Raw genomic sequence first — 20,844 nt, 5'->3', positions numbered from 1 at the left:
CCCACACTCATAAGGTGCAAAATCTACCCTAGACATAGCAGGCCAATAATACTTGGCCCAGGTCACCCTGAGCCTAGCTCACTTGTAGGGTGGAGGCTCTGTGGTTGAAGAAGTAAGGCAAGAAAACCAGAGATTGCCACTATGCTCAGAGTTGTGCTCATGGAGCAAGGATACCGCTCCAAGGGCAGTGGGCCATTGTCCCCGGCCCCAGCTCCAGAGCAGCAGTGCAGAAGTTCTGCTCAGTGGGGAGGCAGGCTGTAGGAACGGAGAGCTGAGCTCCATTTATCTCCCTAAAAAGTCTGACTTTACTTGCAACAGAGAGTGGAAAAGTTCAAGCTAAAAAGCATTTTGATAGACAGTAAAGATTTTGTTGTGAGGCAGTTAGAGAAGATGTGTAGCGTTGGAATAGCAGTGAGCAAAATGGTGGATCAGTTAGAAGTTCAGTAAAGAGACTCAAGGAAGACAGGGAGACAGGTCAGAACTGTCGTGGGCTTGAAACAAGCTTCAAAGACTGGCTTCAGCAACTTGCCTCTGCAAAAGGCCTGACTTTAATCTGATCAAATTGTGGAGCAATATACACTCAAAAGCAATGCAGAAAATTCTATGTTGTCATAAATGCCCAGTTTCGGCAAAAAATTTGCAAGATATGCACAGAAATGTGAAAGTGTAATTTATACACAGGAATAAAAGCAGACAAAAGAAACTGCCTTTGAGGACAGCCAGATGTTGACTGGACAGAAACTTAAAAATAATTATTACAAATGTGTTAAACTAACAAAAGGATATAACATTTAAAGAATCAAAGGAAGGTATGATGGCAGTGTCACATTAAATAGAAAATATCAATAGAGGTAGAAATTATTTAAAAGGACCAAATGAAAAGTTTGGAGTTGAAAAGCAAAATAAACAAAACGAAAAATTTACTAGAGGGGCGCAAAAGCAGATTTCAGCTGGCAGAAGACAGAATCAGCCAACAGAGAGAAAAAGAGGAAGAGAAAAATATAAACGGAGCCTCTGAGAAATATGAGCCACCATTATGCTTAATGGTAACATCAGATGAAGGAGAGAGAAGGGACAAGAAAAAGTATCTGAAGAAATGCGACCACCCATCAATCTATATGCTATACAAATATAAAGATATACTATGCAAATAACAAACACAAGAGAGCTGCAGGGGCTATGCTAATAATAAACAAAATGAACTTTTAAAAATGTTACTAGAGATCAAATAAAACATATTATAATAGAAAGGTCAATCCGATCAGAAGATATAACCATTATAAACATATAATGAGTCGGGCAGAGCCTCGGAATACATTCCCCAAAATGTTTTTTATAACATTAGTCTATACATTCAAGAAGCTCACCAAGGTCAGTCCAGAGAAGATAAAACACAACGAAATTCACCTTCAGATGTATCATAGTCAAAATGTTGAAAGAGAAAATTTTGAAAGCAGCAAAAGAGAAATAATTCCTTGCACACAAGGGAACCCCAATAAGTTTAAAAACTGACTTCCAGTCAGAAACAATGGTGACCACAAAGGAGTGGGATGGCCATATTCAAAGTGCTGAATAAAGAAGCTGTCAGCTAAAAATATTACATCCGGCAAAACTATGTTTCAAAATCAATGGAGAAACTAGGACATTACAAGGCAAACAGAAACTTCTAGCAGACCCAGTGAACAAGAAATTGTGAAGGAAGTTCTTCGAACTATCAGCAAATGGCACCATACAGTAGTTCAATTCACAAGAGAAAACAAAGAGCTCTGATGAAAATAATTTCATATGTAATTACAAAATACCATATTAATGCACATTTGTCCTTTCTTCTCTTAACTGACTTAAAAACAATTACTGATATACAGGATAGGGCAAAAGTACATTTACAGTTCTGAGTACATGAAACACAGAGTTTATTCTCATATTATCACTTACTAATTATTCTATTATTTTCCACACAAACAACTGTAAACCTACTTTTACCCCATCCTGTAGATATCTAAACACATGTGAAGATATAAATTATATATATATATATCTAAACATGTATCTATTACATGTTGTATATCTAAACATACATAACACATATATCATACGTGCGTGTTTGTGTTCTTGGACCTCTAATCTACAGAAAGAGCCGTGTACAGCAGGAGGCGGGGACAAAGCTGCACACTTCCCAGTAACAGTGGGCGGGACAAGGGAGCACGGAGAGGACACCAGGTGGCAATTTGAATTCACAGAAAGAAAGAAAACAAAATTCTTAAATAAAGGGATTAATACAACAAACTCCATAAAAGTACTTGCTCTTCTCTATTCTCTCAGCTTCACTAAAATACACAGAACTATAAAAAGTCATAATTATAACAATGTACTGATGGGCATGGGCATGCAGCATAAACATTATACATCTACATATACATGTAACAACAGCACAAAACACAGTGAGTAGGGACTAGAATTGTACAGGTGCAACATTTCTACATTTTGCTGGAACTGAGATACTATAAATCTGAAGTAGAGTCTGGTAAAATCTATAATGGAGACCTAGAGAAGCTACTAAGAAGCTGTCTCAAAAAATATAGATTAAAAAAACCAGTAAAAGAATTAACATAGCACAATAAAAATATCTGCTTAATGAAAAAGAAAGCAGTAAAGAAGAAAGGAAGAAAAATGATATGAGACATGGAAACCAAAATATCAGACATAAACTCTATCAATAAGCGTACCATGTGTGAAAGGATTAAACAGTCCAATTAAAGAAGAGAAAGACTGGATAAAAAACAAGACCTAACTGTATGCTGACTAAAGGAGCTACATTTTAGACCCAAAGGTACAAACAGGTTTAAAGTAAACAGAGGAAAAAGATATACCGCGCAAAGAGCAACCACAAGAGCACGGCAACGGCTGTACTAATAACAAACATACTTTAAAGCAAAGTGCTACACATTATAATGGAACTTATTATAATGAAAAGGTCAATCCAACAAGAAGATATAACCATTATAAATATATAATGAACCTAACAGAGGATCATAACACATGAAGCAAAAATTGACAACACTAAAAAAAAAAAATACACAATTCAACAATAATTATCGGAGACTTCAATATTCCTCTTTCAATAAAGGGGAAAAATGAGAAGATGCGCAAGGATATAGAAGACCTGAAAAACATTATAAACCAAACAGACCTAACAGACAGGCACAGAGAGGTGTTCAGCAAGCAGAATACATCTTCTCAAATGCACATTCCCCCGTTCTCAAATGGAAAATTCCCCAGGATAAGCCATTTGGTAGGCCATAAGGCAAGCTACATTAAATTTTAAATAACTGAAGTCCTATAAAACACATTTCTGACTACTAGGGAATTAAATTAGAAATTAATAACAGAAGGAAAGCTGGAAAATTCTCAAATAACTGAAAAATAAACAACACACTCTTAAATCACCAATGGGTCAAAAACATCATAAGAGAAACTGAAAGCACTTTGAGACAGACGAAAACAGAAACACAGCACACCAAAACTTACGGGATGAACAGCTAAAGCAGAGCTTGGAAGGAAGTTATGACTGTAAATGCTTATGTTAATTTAAATTCTTTCTCTAATTCTCCACCTCGAAAAGCAGAAAAAGAAGAGCAAAGTAAACCCAAAGCGAGCAGAAACAAGGATGTATAAGGATTAGAGTAGAAATAAATAGGAGTAGAAAAAACAATAGAGAAAATCAGTGAAAGCAAAAGATGGTCCTTTGAAAGCTCGACATTCACAAATCTTTAGCCAGATGAACTAAGCATAAAGGAGGGGAAAATACTTGAACTACTTAAGTCAGAAGTAAAAGAAATAACATCGCCAATGCCATTGCCAAAATAAAAAGAAGTATAAATGAGTACTATGAACAACCATACGCCAACAAATTACGTAATTTAGATGAAATAGGCAAATTTCTATAAAATTGATGCAAGAAGAAACAGTAAATATGAATAGGCCTATCTAAAGAAAAGCTCAGGGATATTAGTGGAATGAACATAAAGTTGGGCCAGGTGGATCAGGCCGACTTTTATTAATTTAGGACCACTAAGCAGAGATTCTGGACCTGACGTTGTAGCTCGAGGGGTTAGAAAGCATTCTCAGTTAGTTTGGTCCGTTGGACCAAAAGGGGATGCGCACTAAGTGAAGGTGAAACATCGAGGGAAATTAGCCTGTTAGAGTGGGTTTGTCATGTAGGACCTGCCCACCCATGCCAGGAGGACCCAAAGGACGCACTTCTCACAACTGGGAAAAATACATGTGTGAGGGGAGCTCCAGGGTCCTTGAATAGCCCTGGGGCTCCTCTTTTCTGTAGTGAGAAGTTACAGTGAAAGCTAGGGCCACTGAACTGGGATCCTTCATCACAGGAGGGCTAATTGCGTCTTGGAATGGCAGGGGCCAAATAATGGTCCTCACCGGTCAAAGACAGAGGGTGGCGGAGCCAAACACATCACCAGGACAATCTCATTCACAGACGCCTTTGGCTCTGGCTAGTGGATCATGGTGCTCCTGGAAGAGAAGCAGATGAGCTGTCTGTTTGGTTCTTTTGAAGATTTTCATTTATTTGTTTTTAAAGAGTGGAGAAAGGAGGGAGAAAGAGAGGGGAAAAAGATGTGAGGGAGATACATCCATCAGTTGTCTCTCACACACACACCCCAGCCAGGGACCTGGCCTGCAACCCAGGCACATGCCCTGACCAGGAATTGAACCAGCAACATTTTGGTTCACAGGATGACACTCAGCCCACTGAACCACACCAGTCAGGGCTAACATGGGCAGTCTATTAAACTCCTACTTAATCTATATAAGCAGAAGAGTCCTAGGTCAAGTAAGCAGAAATATCAATTGAATCACCAACACAAAGAGTCATGGCTCCTTAACTGTGTTCCTCACTGAGCCAGTCGGCAGACCCCTTGAGGAAGGACCCCAGTACACTACCCAAACTGTATACTGTTAATTTTTCTCCTGCCTCTCCCCCAAGGCACCTACAGTCTTTCACCCATGTAACCCTGCCGTGGGGAAAGGAAAATAATCAGACTCGGGAAATTCCTGGCCCCTGCCATTCCAAGACGCAATTGGCCCTCCTGCAATGAAGGATCCCAGTTCGGTGGCCCCAGTTTTCACTGTAACTTCTCACTACAGAAAAGCGGAGCCACAGGGCTATTCAAGGACCCTGGAGCTCCCCTCACACATGTATCTTTCCCACTTGTGACAAGTGTGTGGTCGGCGCGGCTGCTCGGCGAGGCCCGACGGCCCGGTCCGGCGCGCTGCGCGGCGGCCGGCGGCGGCACCATCCACGGCGGGCTCGGGAGACGGAGGCCGGGCTCAGCGCGGGCTCCCCGGCATGCCCCGGCCGGCCGCCGCCTCAGAGCCGGGCCGCGTACGCAGGGTGGCTCCGCAAGCGCCGGGATGCGGGCCGGGCCTTCCCTCGCACCACGGTGCTCCGCTGCACCGCGCGCCCGGGCACCTCCGCCCCGTGCCCCGCGCCCCCAACAGAGCGCGCGGTCCCTGCCGCCCGGCCGTCGCGGGCCCATGGACGCGGCCTCCTGGGCCCGCTGCCTACCTGCGCTCGGGCCCGCCTCTCAGGTGCCGGGCCGCTTCGGGTCCCTGCGGTCGGGGCGCCACCAGTGTCCCGGGCGCCCCGCGGCCGCAGCAGATGCTACTGGAGCCTCTACGCACTCCCGGGGCGGGGCAGTCTGGTGGGCGGGCGCAGGGGAGGAGGAAGCCAGAGGGGCAGTGATCGGCGGCCCTGTCGGCCAATGGCAGCGCCGATCTTCGCCTACCAAAGGAAGCCCTCGGCCAATGGCAGCCAGGGGCGGGGACAAAGGGCAGGGCGTAAGGTCACTTGCCTACGGTGGGGCGCGGGGATGGGGCCTTCAGGTTGGGTGGGCTGGTGTGGGGCCAGCAGAGTACTCCCAGCAGCGACGGTGGCGGAGGCGGTGGGTCGCAGCGGCCGGAGCGGGAGCGGTGGCGGAGACGGCCCCAGCGGCGGCGGAGGTAGGAGAGGCCGTCGGAGGGGCGGTGGGAGCGGGGTCGGTGGCGCCGCCTGTCGGATCAGCGGCGGCGTCTTTGACAGAAGCGGGGACGGCGGCGGAGGTGCTATCGGCGGGAGGGCCCGGAGCGGCGGCGGAGGAGGCGGGAGCGGGGGGTGGCGGGAGAGGCGGTGGCTGATAGCACCTCCGCCGATGTCACAGGTCCTGCCGACGCCCCAGCTACCGCCGCCGCTCGCGCCGCCGCCTCCGGCCCCCGTCCCACCGCCGCCGCCCCGGGTCCCACCGCCGCCGCCCCCGGTCCCAGCGGCGGCAGAGGTCGGAGAGGCCGTCTGAGGGTCGGCGGGGGCGGGGGCGGCGGCGATGGATCGGTGGGGCGGTCGCGGTGGGACCCGGGGGTGGCCGCGGTGGGACCCGGAGGGCGGCGGCGGCGGGACCCGGTGGCGGCGGCGGAGGTGCTATCGGCGGGAGGGCCCGGAGCGGCGGCGCTGGGACACGGGGCGGCGGCGCTAGGATGGGGTCGGGGGGCCGCGGCGGCGGGAGTGGGGGCGACGGCGGTGGGACCAGGGCCGGAGGCGGCGGCGCGAGCGGCGGCGGGAGCTGGGGCGGCGGTGTGAGCTGGGGCGGCGGCAGGACCTGGGGCGTCGGCGGTGGCGCTATCGGCCACCGCCGCTCCCGCTCCGGGCCCTCCCGCCGATAGCACCTCTGCCGTCACCCCAGCTCCAGCTCCCGCCGCTCCCGCCGACGCCGGCCCCGATTCCACTGCCGCAGCCCCCGTTCTCGCCACCGCCGGCCACGGTCCCACAGCCGCCACCCCCGCTCCAGGCGCCGCCGACCCCGGCCCCAGTGGCGGCAGAGGTAGGAGAGGCCGTCGGAGGGGCGGTGGGAGCGGGGACGGCCGGCGGAGGTGTTATCGGTGGCAGCGGCCGGAGCGGCGGCGGCGGCGGCGGAGGCGATGGGAGCGGGGGCGGCCGGAGAGGCGGTGGTCGATAGCACCTCCGCCGCCGCCCCAGCTCCCGCTCCCGGCGCCGCCGCCGTCCCCGCTCTCCCACCGCGGACGGCGCCGCTCCGGGCGCTGACACCGACCGCCTCCGCCACCGTCGCTGCTGGGAGTACTCTGCTGGCCCCACACCAGCCCACCCAACCTGAAGGCCCCAACCTGAAGGGAAGAGAAATAAGCAAAGATTTATGATTCTCCCCACCAACCAGGTCAGGCACGTTCTTGCCTCAGGGCCTTTGCACTGGCTATTCCCGCTGGAAGTCCTCACTATTCCTTAAACAACAAGGCACATTCCTGCCTCAAGGCCTGTGCACTGGTTATGCCCCCTGCCTGGAACTCACCTCCCCACTGATGCTGGGATGGCTCAACCCTCAGCTCCCTCAGTTTTTTAACTCAGATGTCACTTCTCACAGAGCCCCTCCATGGCCTCTATTTAAAGTCACAAGCCCCTGACTTAGCACCTGATCCCCCTTTCCTGTTCATCATTTCCCTGTAGCACTCATTACCCCAGTATCAATTATGAATATGTTTACATTGTCTACACTCTGCCTTTCCTGCTAAAACAGGAGCTCCGCAGGGAAAGGTTCGTTGGTGGTTTTGTTCACGGCTGGTGCGCACCCAGCGAATGCTGAATGAAGATGGAACGAGGACGTGGATGTGTGAGGAAGGAACCCCAGGCAGATGGGCTGGCCTGGAACCTGCCAAGGACACCTCCTCCAACCCAGCATCCTGCCCTCCCTCCCTGGGCCCCACCCCCACTCCTGCCGTAACCCACCCTCCGGGCCTGTTCCAGCTGTTCCGCCAGCTCTCCCAGCGCCTGAGTGTGGCGCTGCCTCAGCTCCTGCACTGCCACCTCGTGAATGCGTGTCTCCTCCTCCAGAGTCTTCTTCAACTCCGTCACCTCCTGTTCCCTCTTGGACCTTTGATTGGGGGACAGGGGCAGGGAACAGAATTTCAGAACAGGGGAAGGCAGGGACTATGGGGGAGCCCCCCAACAACTGGTTGGGCTTCCGTTTATTGTATCTGTCCAAGAATGGGACCTCAGTGTACGCCGAGGGGGGAATGTGGCTTTAGGGGTGAACTCCTACTCATCTTTCAAAACCCTGTTCAAAAGGCCCCTTCCCAGGGATGACTTCCTGAACTTCCTCCCGTGGAGGCGGCTTAGGGGCCTTCTCTTACCATGCTACATGACTCCATCAAAGCCCACTTTCTTCTGGACCGGGTCTGCTCTTTGCCCAAATCTGCCTCCCCCGAGACTGGGAGTTCCTGGGGGCCATGCCTGGGTCTGACTCATCTCTGTCCCCAGCTGGTCCAGAGCTAGTACTCAGTAAACAACTGTTGAATGACGAACCCTCTGTAGAGATGGAGAATTCGCACCCAAGGCCTTCTTCCCTCCCCCGCCCCTGCACGTGCCCAGGCTGTGCCGGCGCCGGGCAGCCGGGCCTCACCGGAGCTCCTGCTGAGCGTTGGTCGAGTCCAGCGTATCTTCCAGCTCGCCCTGCAGGGCCTCCAGCTCCTCGCCTAGGTCCCGCCGCTGCTTCTCTGCCTTGGCCCTGGCCGCACGCTCGGCCTCCAGGTCTTCCTGGGCCTCGGCCAGTCCTACCTGCGCCTCCCGAAGGGATTTGAGCAGCTGGGCCTGTGACCCGCCCTCCTCCTCTACCCTGGGGGCAGACAGGACCTTGGAGTTAGTTACAGAGGCAGGCAAGGGGCAGGGAAGGCCTCCTCTTCTGGGGGCGAAGAGGCCAGATGTGGCCTCTTTGGGGGGACCTGTGCTGGGTTCACACACAGCTCTGCCCCTGGGCATGTGCCTCCAGGATTCAGAGCCTCAATTTCTGAGCTGTAAAAGTGGAGCAACACTAACTAATCCCAGGGACACTTGCTAAGTAAGACCCTGCCATGTGCAAGCCCTTTGCTCTATGGTAACGCTTATGCCAGACGAGGAAACCGAGGCGCAGAGCAGGGAAAGCATGTGCCCATGGCACACGGTCAGCAAGTGGCAGAGCTGATCCTGGAGACCCGCCCCATAACCTCTATAGAACACAGCCTCTTGCAAAGAGAAGTGGAATGGAGGGGCAGCTCTGACGGGGGGTTGCGCTGACAGGGGTTTGTATCCGCTGCTGGGTCACCTGCCTGGCAAGTGACAACCTCTCTAAACAGCAGGCTCCTGGTCTGTGAGAGGCATGAACACCCTACTTCACGGGCTGCCGTGAGAATGGCAATAAAATTAATAAGAATGCTGTATGATCCCCCTTATCGAGAATAGGAAAGTCTGCCCTGACTGGTGTGGCTTAGTTGGGCATCATCCTGCAAAGGTTGCTGGTTCAATTCCCAGTCAGGGCACATGCCTGGGTTGCAGGTTCCTTCCCCGATCGTGGGAGAGGCAACCGATCAATGTTTCTCTCTCACATCAATGTTTCTCTCCCACTCTGCCTCCCTCCCTTCTCCTCTCTCTAAAAATAAAGTCTATTAAAAATATAACAAGAACAAAGCAATAAAGTAATGAAAAGTGGTAACAGACACACCCAGCAGTTACTGAGGGCTCAGGGTGTGCCAAGCATTTTATGAGCACCTTCTTATTTAATTCCTACATTAACCCCCACTTTATAGAGGAAGAAACTGAAGCTACAGTGGTGATGTCATTTGGGTGAGGTCACATGACCAGAAAGGGGAGGAGCCAGGATTTGAACCCAGAAGTCAGACTCAGGGTGCGTGTCCTTACACACACACACACACACTCTCCCTGGACCAGCAGTTCTAAGAAGCACATTTTTCCTACAGTCAAGGGTGTCTCGGTTTGCATAAAGTGCCGTGGATCAAAAGCATTTGAAAAGCCCAGCACCACATCTAGGACATGGGAGGTGTTCAATAATCATGAATGTGTCATTATAATGATTCTGGTGCCTAAGATGGTCTGACTGCTTCTCAAGTCACGCTGAACCTGGGCTGCTCGGTGAGGGGAGGCTGAGCAGGGGAGGGAGAAATCCCATTTTCTTGCCCCAGTTCTGAACCCAGAACCATGCAAGTTACTAGACACCAGGGCCTAGTTTCATCGTTCCCTTAAGCAGGTGGGCTTGGAGCTCTCGTCAAGGCCAGTTCACACAGGGGACACTGAGGCTCAGAGAGGGGGTGGCGGGTGCACAGCCAGTGAGCGGCCCCGCCCCCGGGAGGGCCTCGCTGGGGTGAGCCCCCGTGCTGGCAGGCCAGGTGCAGTGCTCCGTACCCCGCCGACCTCCCACCCCGACCCCGCACCTGGCCAGGGCGGCCTGCAGCTCCTCCTCCTTGCGGCCCAGCTGGGCCCGCAGCTCCTCCACGCGCTGCTGCTGTTCCACCATCTGCTCCTGCAGCTCGGAGCTCTCCCCGTCCAGCCGCCGCTTCAGCTTCTCCAGCTCCTGGCGGCCCTTCTCCTCCTTCCGTAGGCGGTCTGGAAACGGGAGTGGGGGCCATGCACACGGGCGCCACACCCACATGCCCCACGCCTGGCAGCTCCCGCGGAGACCCACGGCCCGGCACTTGCCAGGTGTCAGACTCGGCTCAGCATCTCCCTCCTCTTTCCAGCTTCCCGGCCAGACCCTCAGACAGTGCCCCCTTCTCCTCGCCCCCAAGGACGGCCTCTGCTCCTGCTTACTGCCTCTCTGCCCTGCCCTCTCCTCCCTGTCTTCCCGGCCACCGGCCACCGGCCTCCGGCGCTTGATCCCTTCTGCTTCTGCTTCTGAGTCCATAGCAAAAGACAGAGAGGCAGAGGGACCAAAAAAGCATCTGAAGCAGTGAGTGGGACAGTCAGAGAGAGGGAGAGACCCAAGACAAGGAAATGGCACCGAGAGAAAGAAACAACGTAAGAGCTAAGAGGACACCCACTGTCTCAAGCCTTCTTACCCCCATTTAGCAGATACGACCACTGAGGCTCCGTGTGGCACCAGAGGCTGGCCCCAGGGGTCCCCAGGGAGCATGCACAGCCCCCCCACGGCTGCCCACTGCGGGAGGGCACTCACCCTCCATGTCTGCCATCGTGGCCTCATATTTCAGTCGGAGCTTATTGAGGCTCTTGATCTTCTCCTCCTCCTCGGCGGCCTGGGACGAGAACTCGGCCAGACGCTCCTCCAGCAACTTCCGCTCCTGAGGGCCGTGGGAGGTGGGGCCGTCAGGGGCAGCCCTTGCCTGACCCCCATCTCAGGCATCGTTCTCTTTGGGGTGTCTGCTTGTCTCCATTCCCTCCGATCCTCCTGCCCCCAATCCCTTCCTCCCTTCCGTTCTAGTCTAGGGTCTGTACACCCATCCCAGCCCGCCCGGTCATGCCTGTTAACTGCGGTGCAGACTCGCGTTATTGGAAATACAGCACCACTCACTGACCACCAACCCCGGATGAGCCCAGAGGGTGATTCTAATCATTTGCTCTTGTAAACGACACTGCAACCCACGCCTGCGGCATCGTGTGTGAGTGCTGGACCCTCGCTGCTGCCCCAAGTGTGGCTCGTGGACCGGCAGCGTCAGCCTCAAATGGGAGCTTGTTGGAGAAGCCGGGTCTCGGTCGCACACCGGGCCTGCTGCACAGGCTCCCCAGGTGCACGGGTCTGTGCTCGTGAGCGTTTGCGAGGCACCAGCCCAGGGCAGTGCTTTCCAAACTGAGAGCAGTTTTAGAAATCCATGCAGTGGGTCAGCACGACCCTTAAAAAGAAGGAAATGGGCCCTGGCTGGTGCGGCTCAGTGGACTGAGCTCTGGCCTGCAAACCAAAGGATCACCGGTTCGATTCCCAGTCAGGGCACATGCCTGGGTTGTGGGCCAGGTCCCCGGTTGGGGGTGTGCGAGGGGCAACCACACATTGATGTTTCTCTCCCTCTCTTTCCCCCCTCCTGTCCCCTCTTTCTATAAATAAATAAATAAATAAATAAATAAATAAATAAATAAATAAATTAAATAAATAAAATCTTTTCTTTTTAAAGAAGGAAATGGAACAGAGTACGATAGAATAGCCACAGCACCACAGGAAGGTTCCAGAAAACTCCTGTGCATCCTTGAGCTCTGCTCAGGCATGGGTCCTCCAGAAAGCCTGAGGCCACCCTGACCACCCCCAGAAGAGATCAGGCCACCCCTCTCCACAGTTTTCTGTTCTTTCCTGCCACAGTAATTATAACTAAGTCACACAGTGTGATTATGCTTATTTCCTGTGGTGACTCATGTAGCATCCCTTTCCCCTGGGAGGGCATGGGTGGCTTTCGTCCCCTGTGCCGAACGCAGCCCTGGCCGTGGTTGGTTCGAGACGGCGGCAGGCCCTTCACCATGCCCTCATACTGGGGTGGAGTCTAATTCCCTGCCTCCGAATCCGTGACTGCTTTAAGCTTGGTGGTCTGCACAGCACGGTCTGCAGGGCAAACCCAGGCCGCTGCCTGTTTCTACAGGTAAAGTTTTATGGGGACACAGCCATGCCTGTCTGATTGTGAACAGTCTGGAGCTGCTCTCAGCCACGATGGCAGAATTGAGCAGCCGTGACAGCCACGGAGTGGCCTGCAGATGTTCACTGTCTGGCCTTCCAGAGCAAATGTTCGCCAACACCTGATGGACAGAATTCAATGGAGGTGATGCTGACTGCTTCTGCTTCCCTGCCCTGGGGCCCTGAGCAGCTGTGCCAGGCATCCAGGCTCTCTCATGGGGAGACAGGCCACACAGAGGGGCACGGAGACACCAGACACCCAGCCCCGGCCACCTGAGAGGTGACCGCCTGAGAGGGCCACAGGCCGAGCTGCAGAACGACGGGATAGAATGAAACGGTGGCTGTTTGCAGCTGTGCGGCTCTGGGGTGTCTTGTGATAGAGTGACAGGTAACGACACACAGTCACACAGTCATTGCTCAGTCAGCACCTTCTTGAGTGACCATGTGACAGAGGGAGACAAGGAGAGAGACAGGGATCAAGGGAAACACAGCCCAGACTGCGAGGGACACAGACCCTGTGGCAGGGTGAACTGGGGGCAGACAGGCAGAGGGACCCACACACCCACCAACATGCCCACGCCCCCTGCCCGGGGGGTCACGGTCACTGACCTTGCCCAGCTTGGCGTTCTGGTCTTCCAGGAGCAGCAGATCTTCCTCAAATTTCTTCAGCTTTGCCTCCGTCGTCACCTTCTCCAGCTGAAGCTTCTGCCGGGCAGCCTCCTCTGCCTCGAGGTGAGACTCCAGCTCCTGCCATGGGGAGGAGGGCGAGTGAGGCCCCAGGGCTGGGGCCGGGGTGTGATGGGGAGGATGGGGTGGAGGTGACGGTCCACGGACCCCTGGGGCTCGGGACTCAGATGGGTCCACACTCTGGGCAAGGCTGGGGAGGATAAAACCCTTTCTGGTCTTTCTGTTCCACTCACCAGCTCAACAGGCATTGACTGAGTGCCTAGTGTGTGCCAGGCACTGTTCTAGGCACCGAGGACAAACACTGTTGTCCTTGTGGAAACTACATTCTCGTGCGTGCGTGAAGATTTAGATCAACATAAACATGATAAATAAACATGTCATGTAGGTGGGCACTGTCCCCTATGGCATGTGGAGACTTAGGTGTGAACCCAGAAATTACGATTCAACATTATGAGCTGCCTTGACATCTGGTAAAATTGGGGGGAACTATAGCATCCTGGCCATAAGCCCTCCTACCCGCTCTGCTCCATGGACAAGGTCCCCGAGCCAAGGAGCCCTCTGTACCGCAGGGACCAGGCACCGTGCCTGCCTGTCCCTGCAGAGGGGAAGTCAGTGGCTTGCCATTGGGAATGAGTCAAACCAACCATCGCATCTTCCTGCAGGAACCAGGGTCACCTCCCCTTCTTGTCACTACGAAGCCTGCCTCCCACAGCCACAGTTGTTCACACTATTCCTGAGTGCGCCCCCCGGCGGCTCCCTGGGGCATGGTATCTGCTTCATTCTGCTTGTGAGTATTCGTGACCCGTAAACTGCTGTCTATCTCATCTGCCCAGGGTCGGGTGCGGTGTGTCAGGCTGTCTCCGTAACTGAAGGGGAGGATCCCATCCTCCCCCACCAGCTAAAGAGGAGGCAACGAAAACATCCCAGAGCTCCTGAAATGTGGGCAGTGTGAATGAGCAATTACGTGTCCTGCTTTATTTTATTTTATTTATTTTAAATTTCAAATAAGACATCCAGTTAATCTGTGGGATACTTTTAAGTATGTTTGGAACAACTTGGGTATGTAAATCGACTTTTTCAACAGAAGTTATGAAATATAAGAATTGCCAAATGGAAACTCAGCCTCTAAATTGAGATGAGTCTTAAATGTAAAATATACACCAGATTTTGAAGGGCAACCCCGCTAGAGCAGCCTGCCTGTGAATGCAGCAGCACAGAGGCAAATGGAGCCAGGAGATGGGGAGAGGCAGAGTACTGAGGAAGTCACTTCAGCACCTGGATCCAGCCATGCCTGAAGCTTACACATTCTGGAGTCTCCCATTCTTTGAACCAAAAAAGTGTTCTTTCTGCTTAACCCACTTTGAGCTGTTCTCTGCAAATTCATGGCCAAAAGCAACATTGTTTGGAGAAAAGCAAAGGTAGGCAGGGTAGACAGAAGGGAGGGGGCGGTGGCCCATGGGTTCAGGGGGACCAGACCTGTATATGTTGCTGCAGCCTCTTCTTCTCGTTCTGCAGCTGGCGGCTGCACTCCTCCTCCTCACCCACGCGGGCCTCCAGCTCCGACACCACCAGCTCCAGCTCCTGCTTGCGGGCTGCCAGCCGCCCCCTGGTCTCCTCGGCCTCAGCGCACAGCTCTGTCTCTGCTCGAAGTTGCTCTGCCAGGCGAGCACGCTCCTCTTCCAGCTGGGGGTGGGGTGGGAGGGCAGCGGTTAGCAGGCGGTGCTCCCAGTCAGTGGACACCAGGTCCCTCCTGTCCCCTGACTTGCTTGGCTCTTTGAGGTACAGCCCTGGAACCCATTCCTCCGCCAGGTCCCCATCTCAGGATGACCCCACATTCCCCTGGTCACCGAGTCAGAGCCCTGGGTGCCGCCCTGTCCCTCACTACTCCGTCAGTCCCCGGCCCTGTCCTTCTTTCCCCGACTCCCTCTGCCTTGTCCCCTCCTCTCTGTCCTCATAGCCCCAACATGCTCAGGCCTGTTCTCCCCCAATGGACACTCTCCGCAGCCTCAGGGCCTCCAGTCTCCCCCTCTCCAGTCCACCCTACAGACATTCCCAGAGAGGCCTTTCCACCATCTTACATTTCATTTAACACTCCTACGCCCGCCCAGCAATTTAACCAAAGGACATGATTTAGGAAAAGCAAACGGAAAAATTCTCAGTGAGAAGCCGACCACCTGTATACCCTAACCCTGCTACAGAGCTGTTCCCGTGCTCGGCCCCATCCTGGAGCCCTACGCCTGGAGCATCTTGGCTTGGCAGGAACCAGCCCCGTACCCAAGACCCTGGCTACACCCCAGGGTCCTGCCTCCTGCACACCACGGCTCAGTCACACCAGAGTTTCAACTCCTATTCGGCCCCAGTGCACCTTGGGTCTGACCTATCCTACCCCTTCTCGCCATAGCCCTGCCCGGGGAACCTGGGACTCGGCCGGAAGCCCCGCCCCTTATAATTTGGCTCCACCCCAGCCCCGCCCCACCCTCAGCCCCGCCCCCTTACCTGTGTCAAGCGGCTCTTGAGCTCGCCCACCTCGCGGGCGCTCTGTTGCTGGAGCTCCTGCACTTTCTGCAGCTCCTGAGCCCGCGCCTGCAGCACCTCATCCTGCCGTGTCACCTGCAGCAGTGGCTTCACCTAGGGGCAGGTCAAGGTGGTGAAATGGCTGGGAGGCGGCTGGGCCCAGGAGCTAAGCGTTCACACTGAGCATACGGCCGGTTTCCTGGGTCCCAAAGAATGCGGGATAACCGACCTCACTCTTCGGGCCCTTTCGGTGCAGAAAAGGGTTAGCTCAGCTGGCCTGGGCTGCCCAAACCCTGCTCATTCCAAAGAAAGGACGGGCCCTTGCCTGGGTCCTAGAGGCAGCCGCTAAGCCCTTTGAATATCTGCCTGATGGATGACTTGGTTTATCTGAGGGATGGTATCAGCTGACCTCTGGAGGGGCTGGAGACCGAGTAACAGAGGTCATCCACACGGGGCTCAGCCACCCCTATGTGACAGATCCAATGACAACCCTGGACACTGAGGCTTGGGTGAGGCTCCCCAGCAGGCAGCATCCCATATGTGTGGTCACACGTCATGCCTGGAAGGTTAGGAGCTGTCTACATGACGCCACTGGAAGAGACACACGGAAGCTTGCGTGGGCCCCTGAACTCTGGCCTGTGTGCCTTTTCTCTTTACTGATTTTAATCTGTGTCCTTTCACCGTAATAAACTGCAACCATGAGTATAACAGTGTTTCTGATTTCTGTGAGGCCTTCCCGTGGATCGTTGACTCTGAAGGGGTCTTCTGGATCCAGCTGCACCTGAAGCTGTCCTACTTCTTTTTTCCATGTTGGTTGAAATGGGATATTTGGGTCACTTGCTACCTAAAGAATCCCGATGAACAAAGGTCTGGCTGATTGGTCCCATTTTACAGATGCAGCAAACTGAGGCCCAAACAGAGGAGGTCACTTGCCCCAGCAGACCTGCCCACAAGGCCCCCACCTCCTTGCTGCTCAGGCGGCCTCACCTTGATGAACAGCCGCCACCACTGCCAGTGTCGCAGCTTGAGGTAAGCCGCACAGTTCCGCTGCATCACCCTGAGCGCGCTCTGCTGCTGCTGCCGCTTCTGGAAGGCCCTGGGCGGGGAGACGGGCACGTGGGAGAGTGGGCGCTCAGCCCCCCAGGCCCTGCCCCCTTAGCAACAGAGAGCTCCCTTCACTGCGTCAACTGTTATTAAGTGCCTACTGTGCTCAAGCACCGTTCTACTCCTGGTAAATCTTGTGGACAGTTCATCAGTTCTGCGCCCTCGACCCTCTCGGCCTTGACCCTCCTCAGCCCCGCAGCCTCACCTTCACCACCTGCACCCTCACCTAGCCCCTTCCCCAGGCCCCCAGCCTCCAGAGCGGTCTTTCTCCACCCACTCCTGAGGCTCCCTAGCACCCCAAGCAAGGCCCCCGCCCCTCAGCCTTGTATTTGGGGGTCTTTTATCTGCTGATCCTTCCTCCGGGCCAGTTCCAAGAAGGAGATGCTCCTGCAAACTTCCTGCATTCCTGCAGCCCAGAGAGTCTTTCCCACCCTGCTTGGCCCCCCTGGGCATCAAGTGTGACCTGGGGGGCGCCCTGTTCTGCGGGGCCTCCTGATGCACTTGTACGGCCCCCATCAAAGCACATCTTGCCCCAGACTATGTTGCTTTGTGCCTCTGTTGTCTCCCCCTCCAGACTGAAGTCCCTCGAGGGACTGGCCAGTAGGGTGACCACCCCGACCTAGTGGACTTGGGGCTTTCTCTGTTAGCACTGAAAATCATGCATCCTGGGAAACCTGCAGTCCCAGGCAAACAGGGAGGGTTGGTCCCCCTGTGACAGAGTCTAGCTCTGCGAGTCTCTAGTGTCGCCTTGCACTGGGCCTAGCTCACAGGGGCCCCAGGGGCCTTAGAGCCAAGAGGCGTGGGCACCTGGTGGTTCCCTCCCTTTGCCTCTCAGCCTTTCTACTATTTTGGAGGCCTTGACATCTGGGGCCATCTGGGGCCATCTGGTCAACCCCTCCCTGCATGTGCGCCCCCCTCCTTAGTCAGCGGGACCCCAGAAGACAGTGTGGTGCCTCACTTGCGAGCCAGGAATCCCCGGGCAGCTGCTTGGAAAGACACGATGATGTCTGTGACCTTCAGGTCCCGCTCCTCTTCCAGCTGGGCCAGGACCCCCGCCCGGAAGAAAATCTTACTCTGTCCCACACGGTAGAGGTTGGGATCCAGTTCTAGGGCCTGGATCTGTGAGGGATCGGGGATGATAAGAAGAAGGGACTGTGAGAGGGGAGGTCCCAGCCCCTCTCCTCCCTCCTGGGGTTGTGCGTGCGCGCACACACACATGCGCACACACACGCGCGCACATACACACACACTTACCATCTTCTCACAGGCCTGCTTCCCGTCCATAAAGCCCTTGGGGATGGCATTGGGTGTCAGGATCTCATACCTTCAGGGGACGGGCAGGGGTGGGGAGTCGAGAGTTACAGCAAACTGTCACCATGGCCGGACACTGGGCTCAGAGTGACAGCTAGCAATAACCAATGACAATAACGAGAACAGTAAGAAAAGTGGACGTTCGACCTCAGCCACACCCTGAGCTAAGAGCACTAGCACCACCGCCGCCAACTTCGATAATAGCAGACCCGGCTCCGTGGATACCTACCTCATGCTGACTATGAGCGTTTATTACCTCGCCACCACTTTTCACTGAGACAGAAAATAACGGAGGGTCTCAGAATGGGCATGTAAGAATAACAAAAACAGCAGCTGAGCTCTGACCAGGCAGCTCAGTTGGTTAGAGTAGCATCGTGATACATCAAGGTTGCAGGTTCAATCCCCGGTCAGGGCACATGCAAGAAGCATCAATAAGTGGAAGAACAACTCAATGTTTCTCTCTTTCTCTTTCTCCCTTCCTCTCTCTCTTTAAAAATCAATTTAAAAAATGTTTTTAAACAGCAGTTGATGTTTTGAATCTCTTATGGGTCAGGCCCTGGGCTGCTCTACATCAATTTCTTTCCAATTTCTGAGTGAAACTCAGAACGTCAAAACAACAACAACATTTTATAGCCCTAGCTAGTGTGGCTCACTGGATTGATAGCTGGCCTGCGCGCCAAAAGGTCGCCAGTCTGATTCTCTGTTGGGGCACCTGCCTGCGTTGCAGGTCCCAGTAGGGGGCATGCAACTGATGGATGTCTCTCACACATTTAGATGTTTCTCTCCTTCTTTCTCCCTGCCCCCCCCATCTAAAATAAATGAATAAATAAAAAAAATCTTTAAAAAATACATTTTATAAACATATACATGGTCTGTCCTCAGAGCCTTGCTCCTGCTGTGCCCTCTCCCCAGATTTCAATATTTCCTATAAAATAATGTATATTATCTATACCATTTATAAACACATATATGCACATTTATATGTCATATATAATATACATTTTTAAGACTGGTGTTTGAGAATGTGTGTGTATGTGTGTGTGTGTGTGTGTATCAGGGTTTCTCAATCACCAGGGGTCTTGTTAAAATACAGATCCTAGTTCAGTAAGCCTGGGCGGGGTCTGAAATTTGCATATTGACCAGCTGCTGGCTGCTGGTGTTGCTGCTCCGGGGACCACACTTTGAGTAGCAAACTACAGACCTGTACTGTCCAGTACAGCAGCTCCCGGCCATGTGTGATTGCCAAGCCCTTGTAATGTCATCTGGGCAACGGAACTGAATTTTTAAAAACATGTTTATTGATTTTCCTTTTTTTTTTTCTTTTTGGAGAGAACCATCAATATGTGGTTGCCTCTCATGCACCCCCAACTGAGTACCTGGCCCACAACCCAGGCATGTGCCCTGACTGGGAATCGAGCCGGCAGCCTTTGGTTCACAGGCCAGCGCTCAATTCACTGAGTCACATGAGCTAGGGCTGTTTATTGATTTTAGAGGAAGAGGAAGGGGGACAGGGAGAGGGAGAGAGAGAAATATTGATTGGTTGCCTCCTATAGCGCCCTGATTGGGGATGAAACCCACAACCTTTTGGTGTACGGGACAACACTCCAACCAACTGAGCCACACCAGACGATACTCCAACCAACTGAGCCACACCGGCAAGAGCTGAACTGGATTTGTAACTGTATTTACTTTTCACTAACTGAACTTTAAATGTAAAAACTGAAGCAGTGTAAAATATGTTTTTCTTTAACACAACTTCATTGTCTTGATAGGACTATAATTCACTTTGACCAATGGAAATATAGTGTAAGGCACGCCACATTTCTAAGACTTGGTAGGAAAAAAAGTATGCACAATGTCTCACCACTAATTTTTATACTGATTACATGTTCAATTTACCCCATATCTTAGATGTAGTGAGTTAAATAAAATATGTTGTCGACATTAATTTTGCCTACCTCTTTTTACTTTAAAAAATATGGCTATTACAAAAATTTTAATTGTATACAGGTCTAATGTTCTATTTCTAATGGACAGCATTGATATATACAGCTTGTGTGAAGCGTAATTTTTATTGTAATATTTACCATATTATTTGCTTTCTTTTTTTTCTAAGTTGATATTTTCTATTCTAGCCTATTCCACTGCAATTTTTTTTAAGAAATGCCAATTGCAACACGTTGATCGCAATATGATGCTCCCTGCCCTTTCTCTCCGGGAGCGCACGAGCGGGTGACTGCTGGCCCGCATCACAGAGGGGAAGACTGAGCCTCAGCAAACCTCAGGAACTTGCCCGCTGTCCCGGCTCAGAAGTAGCAGCGAGAGGCTTTGGATGCAGGTAGGGTGTCTTCCAGACCCGAGCCCCGCGCCGCCCCTGACCCCGCTCACCGCTGCCGGAACTCCTGGAAGAGGATGCGGTTGGGGAAGCCTTGGCGACAGATGCGGATGCCCTCCAGGACGCCGTTACAGCGCAGCTGATCCAGCACCAGCCGCGGCTCCAGCTTCCCGGCCTGTGGGCGGTGGAACGGACACGCAGGGTCAGCGGCGCCCGCATGGGGGCGCCACTCGCGGGACGACAGCCGTCCGGGGAAACCACGTGGAACGGCCGTTTTCGCAGGTCAGCCCTGGTTGGCCATTGCGTATGGTTCCACCTATAATTTACTGAGCACCTACTACGTGCCAGGCAGAAATCCCTGCCCTGGGGAACTTCGCAGTCCAGTGGGAGAGACTGACAGCAAATGAGGTGGAGAAGTGACTAATAAATGAAAGAAAGAAATAACGGTAAGTG

The 20,844-nt window shown here is 53.1% G+C and overlaps 1 protein-coding gene across 1 annotated transcript in view; it reads right to left on the bottom strand.

The window, feature by feature from the left end:
* Positions 1–20,844, bottom strand: part of LOC149994778 (myosin-14-like) — a 35,801-nt gene that overhangs the window by 3,307 nt on the left and 11,650 nt on the right. The window contains exons 8-18 of the mRNA XM_090259085.1: positions 20,445–20,566; positions 18,000–18,069; positions 17,704–17,864; positions 16,629–16,737; positions 15,624–15,755; positions 14,604–14,810; positions 13,050–13,187; positions 11,004–11,127; positions 10,264–10,435; positions 8,463–8,675; positions 7,790–7,934 (exon numbers count right to left, since the gene is read on the bottom strand). Of these exons, the coding sequence (XP_090115211.1) occupies positions 7,790–7,934; positions 8,463–8,675; positions 10,264–10,435; positions 11,004–11,127; positions 13,050–13,187; positions 14,604–14,810; positions 15,624–15,755; positions 16,629–16,737; positions 17,704–17,864; positions 18,000–18,069; positions 20,445–20,566 (1,593 nt within the window). The remainder of the gene's footprint in view (positions 1–7,789; positions 7,935–8,462; positions 8,676–10,263; positions 10,436–11,003; positions 11,128–13,049; positions 13,188–14,603; positions 14,811–15,623; positions 15,756–16,628; positions 16,738–17,703; positions 17,865–17,999; positions 18,070–20,444; positions 20,567–20,844) is intronic.

The sequence above is a fragment of the Furipterus horrens genome, unplaced genomic scaffold (assembly GCF_987537825.1).
Source record: "Furipterus horrens unplaced genomic scaffold, mFurHor1.1.pri manual_scaffold_13, whole genome shotgun sequence".
Lineage (NCBI taxonomy): Eukaryota > Metazoa > Chordata > Mammalia > Chiroptera > Furipteridae > Furipterus > Furipterus horrens.
This window is presented reverse-complemented; position numbering and strand designations above follow the sequence as displayed.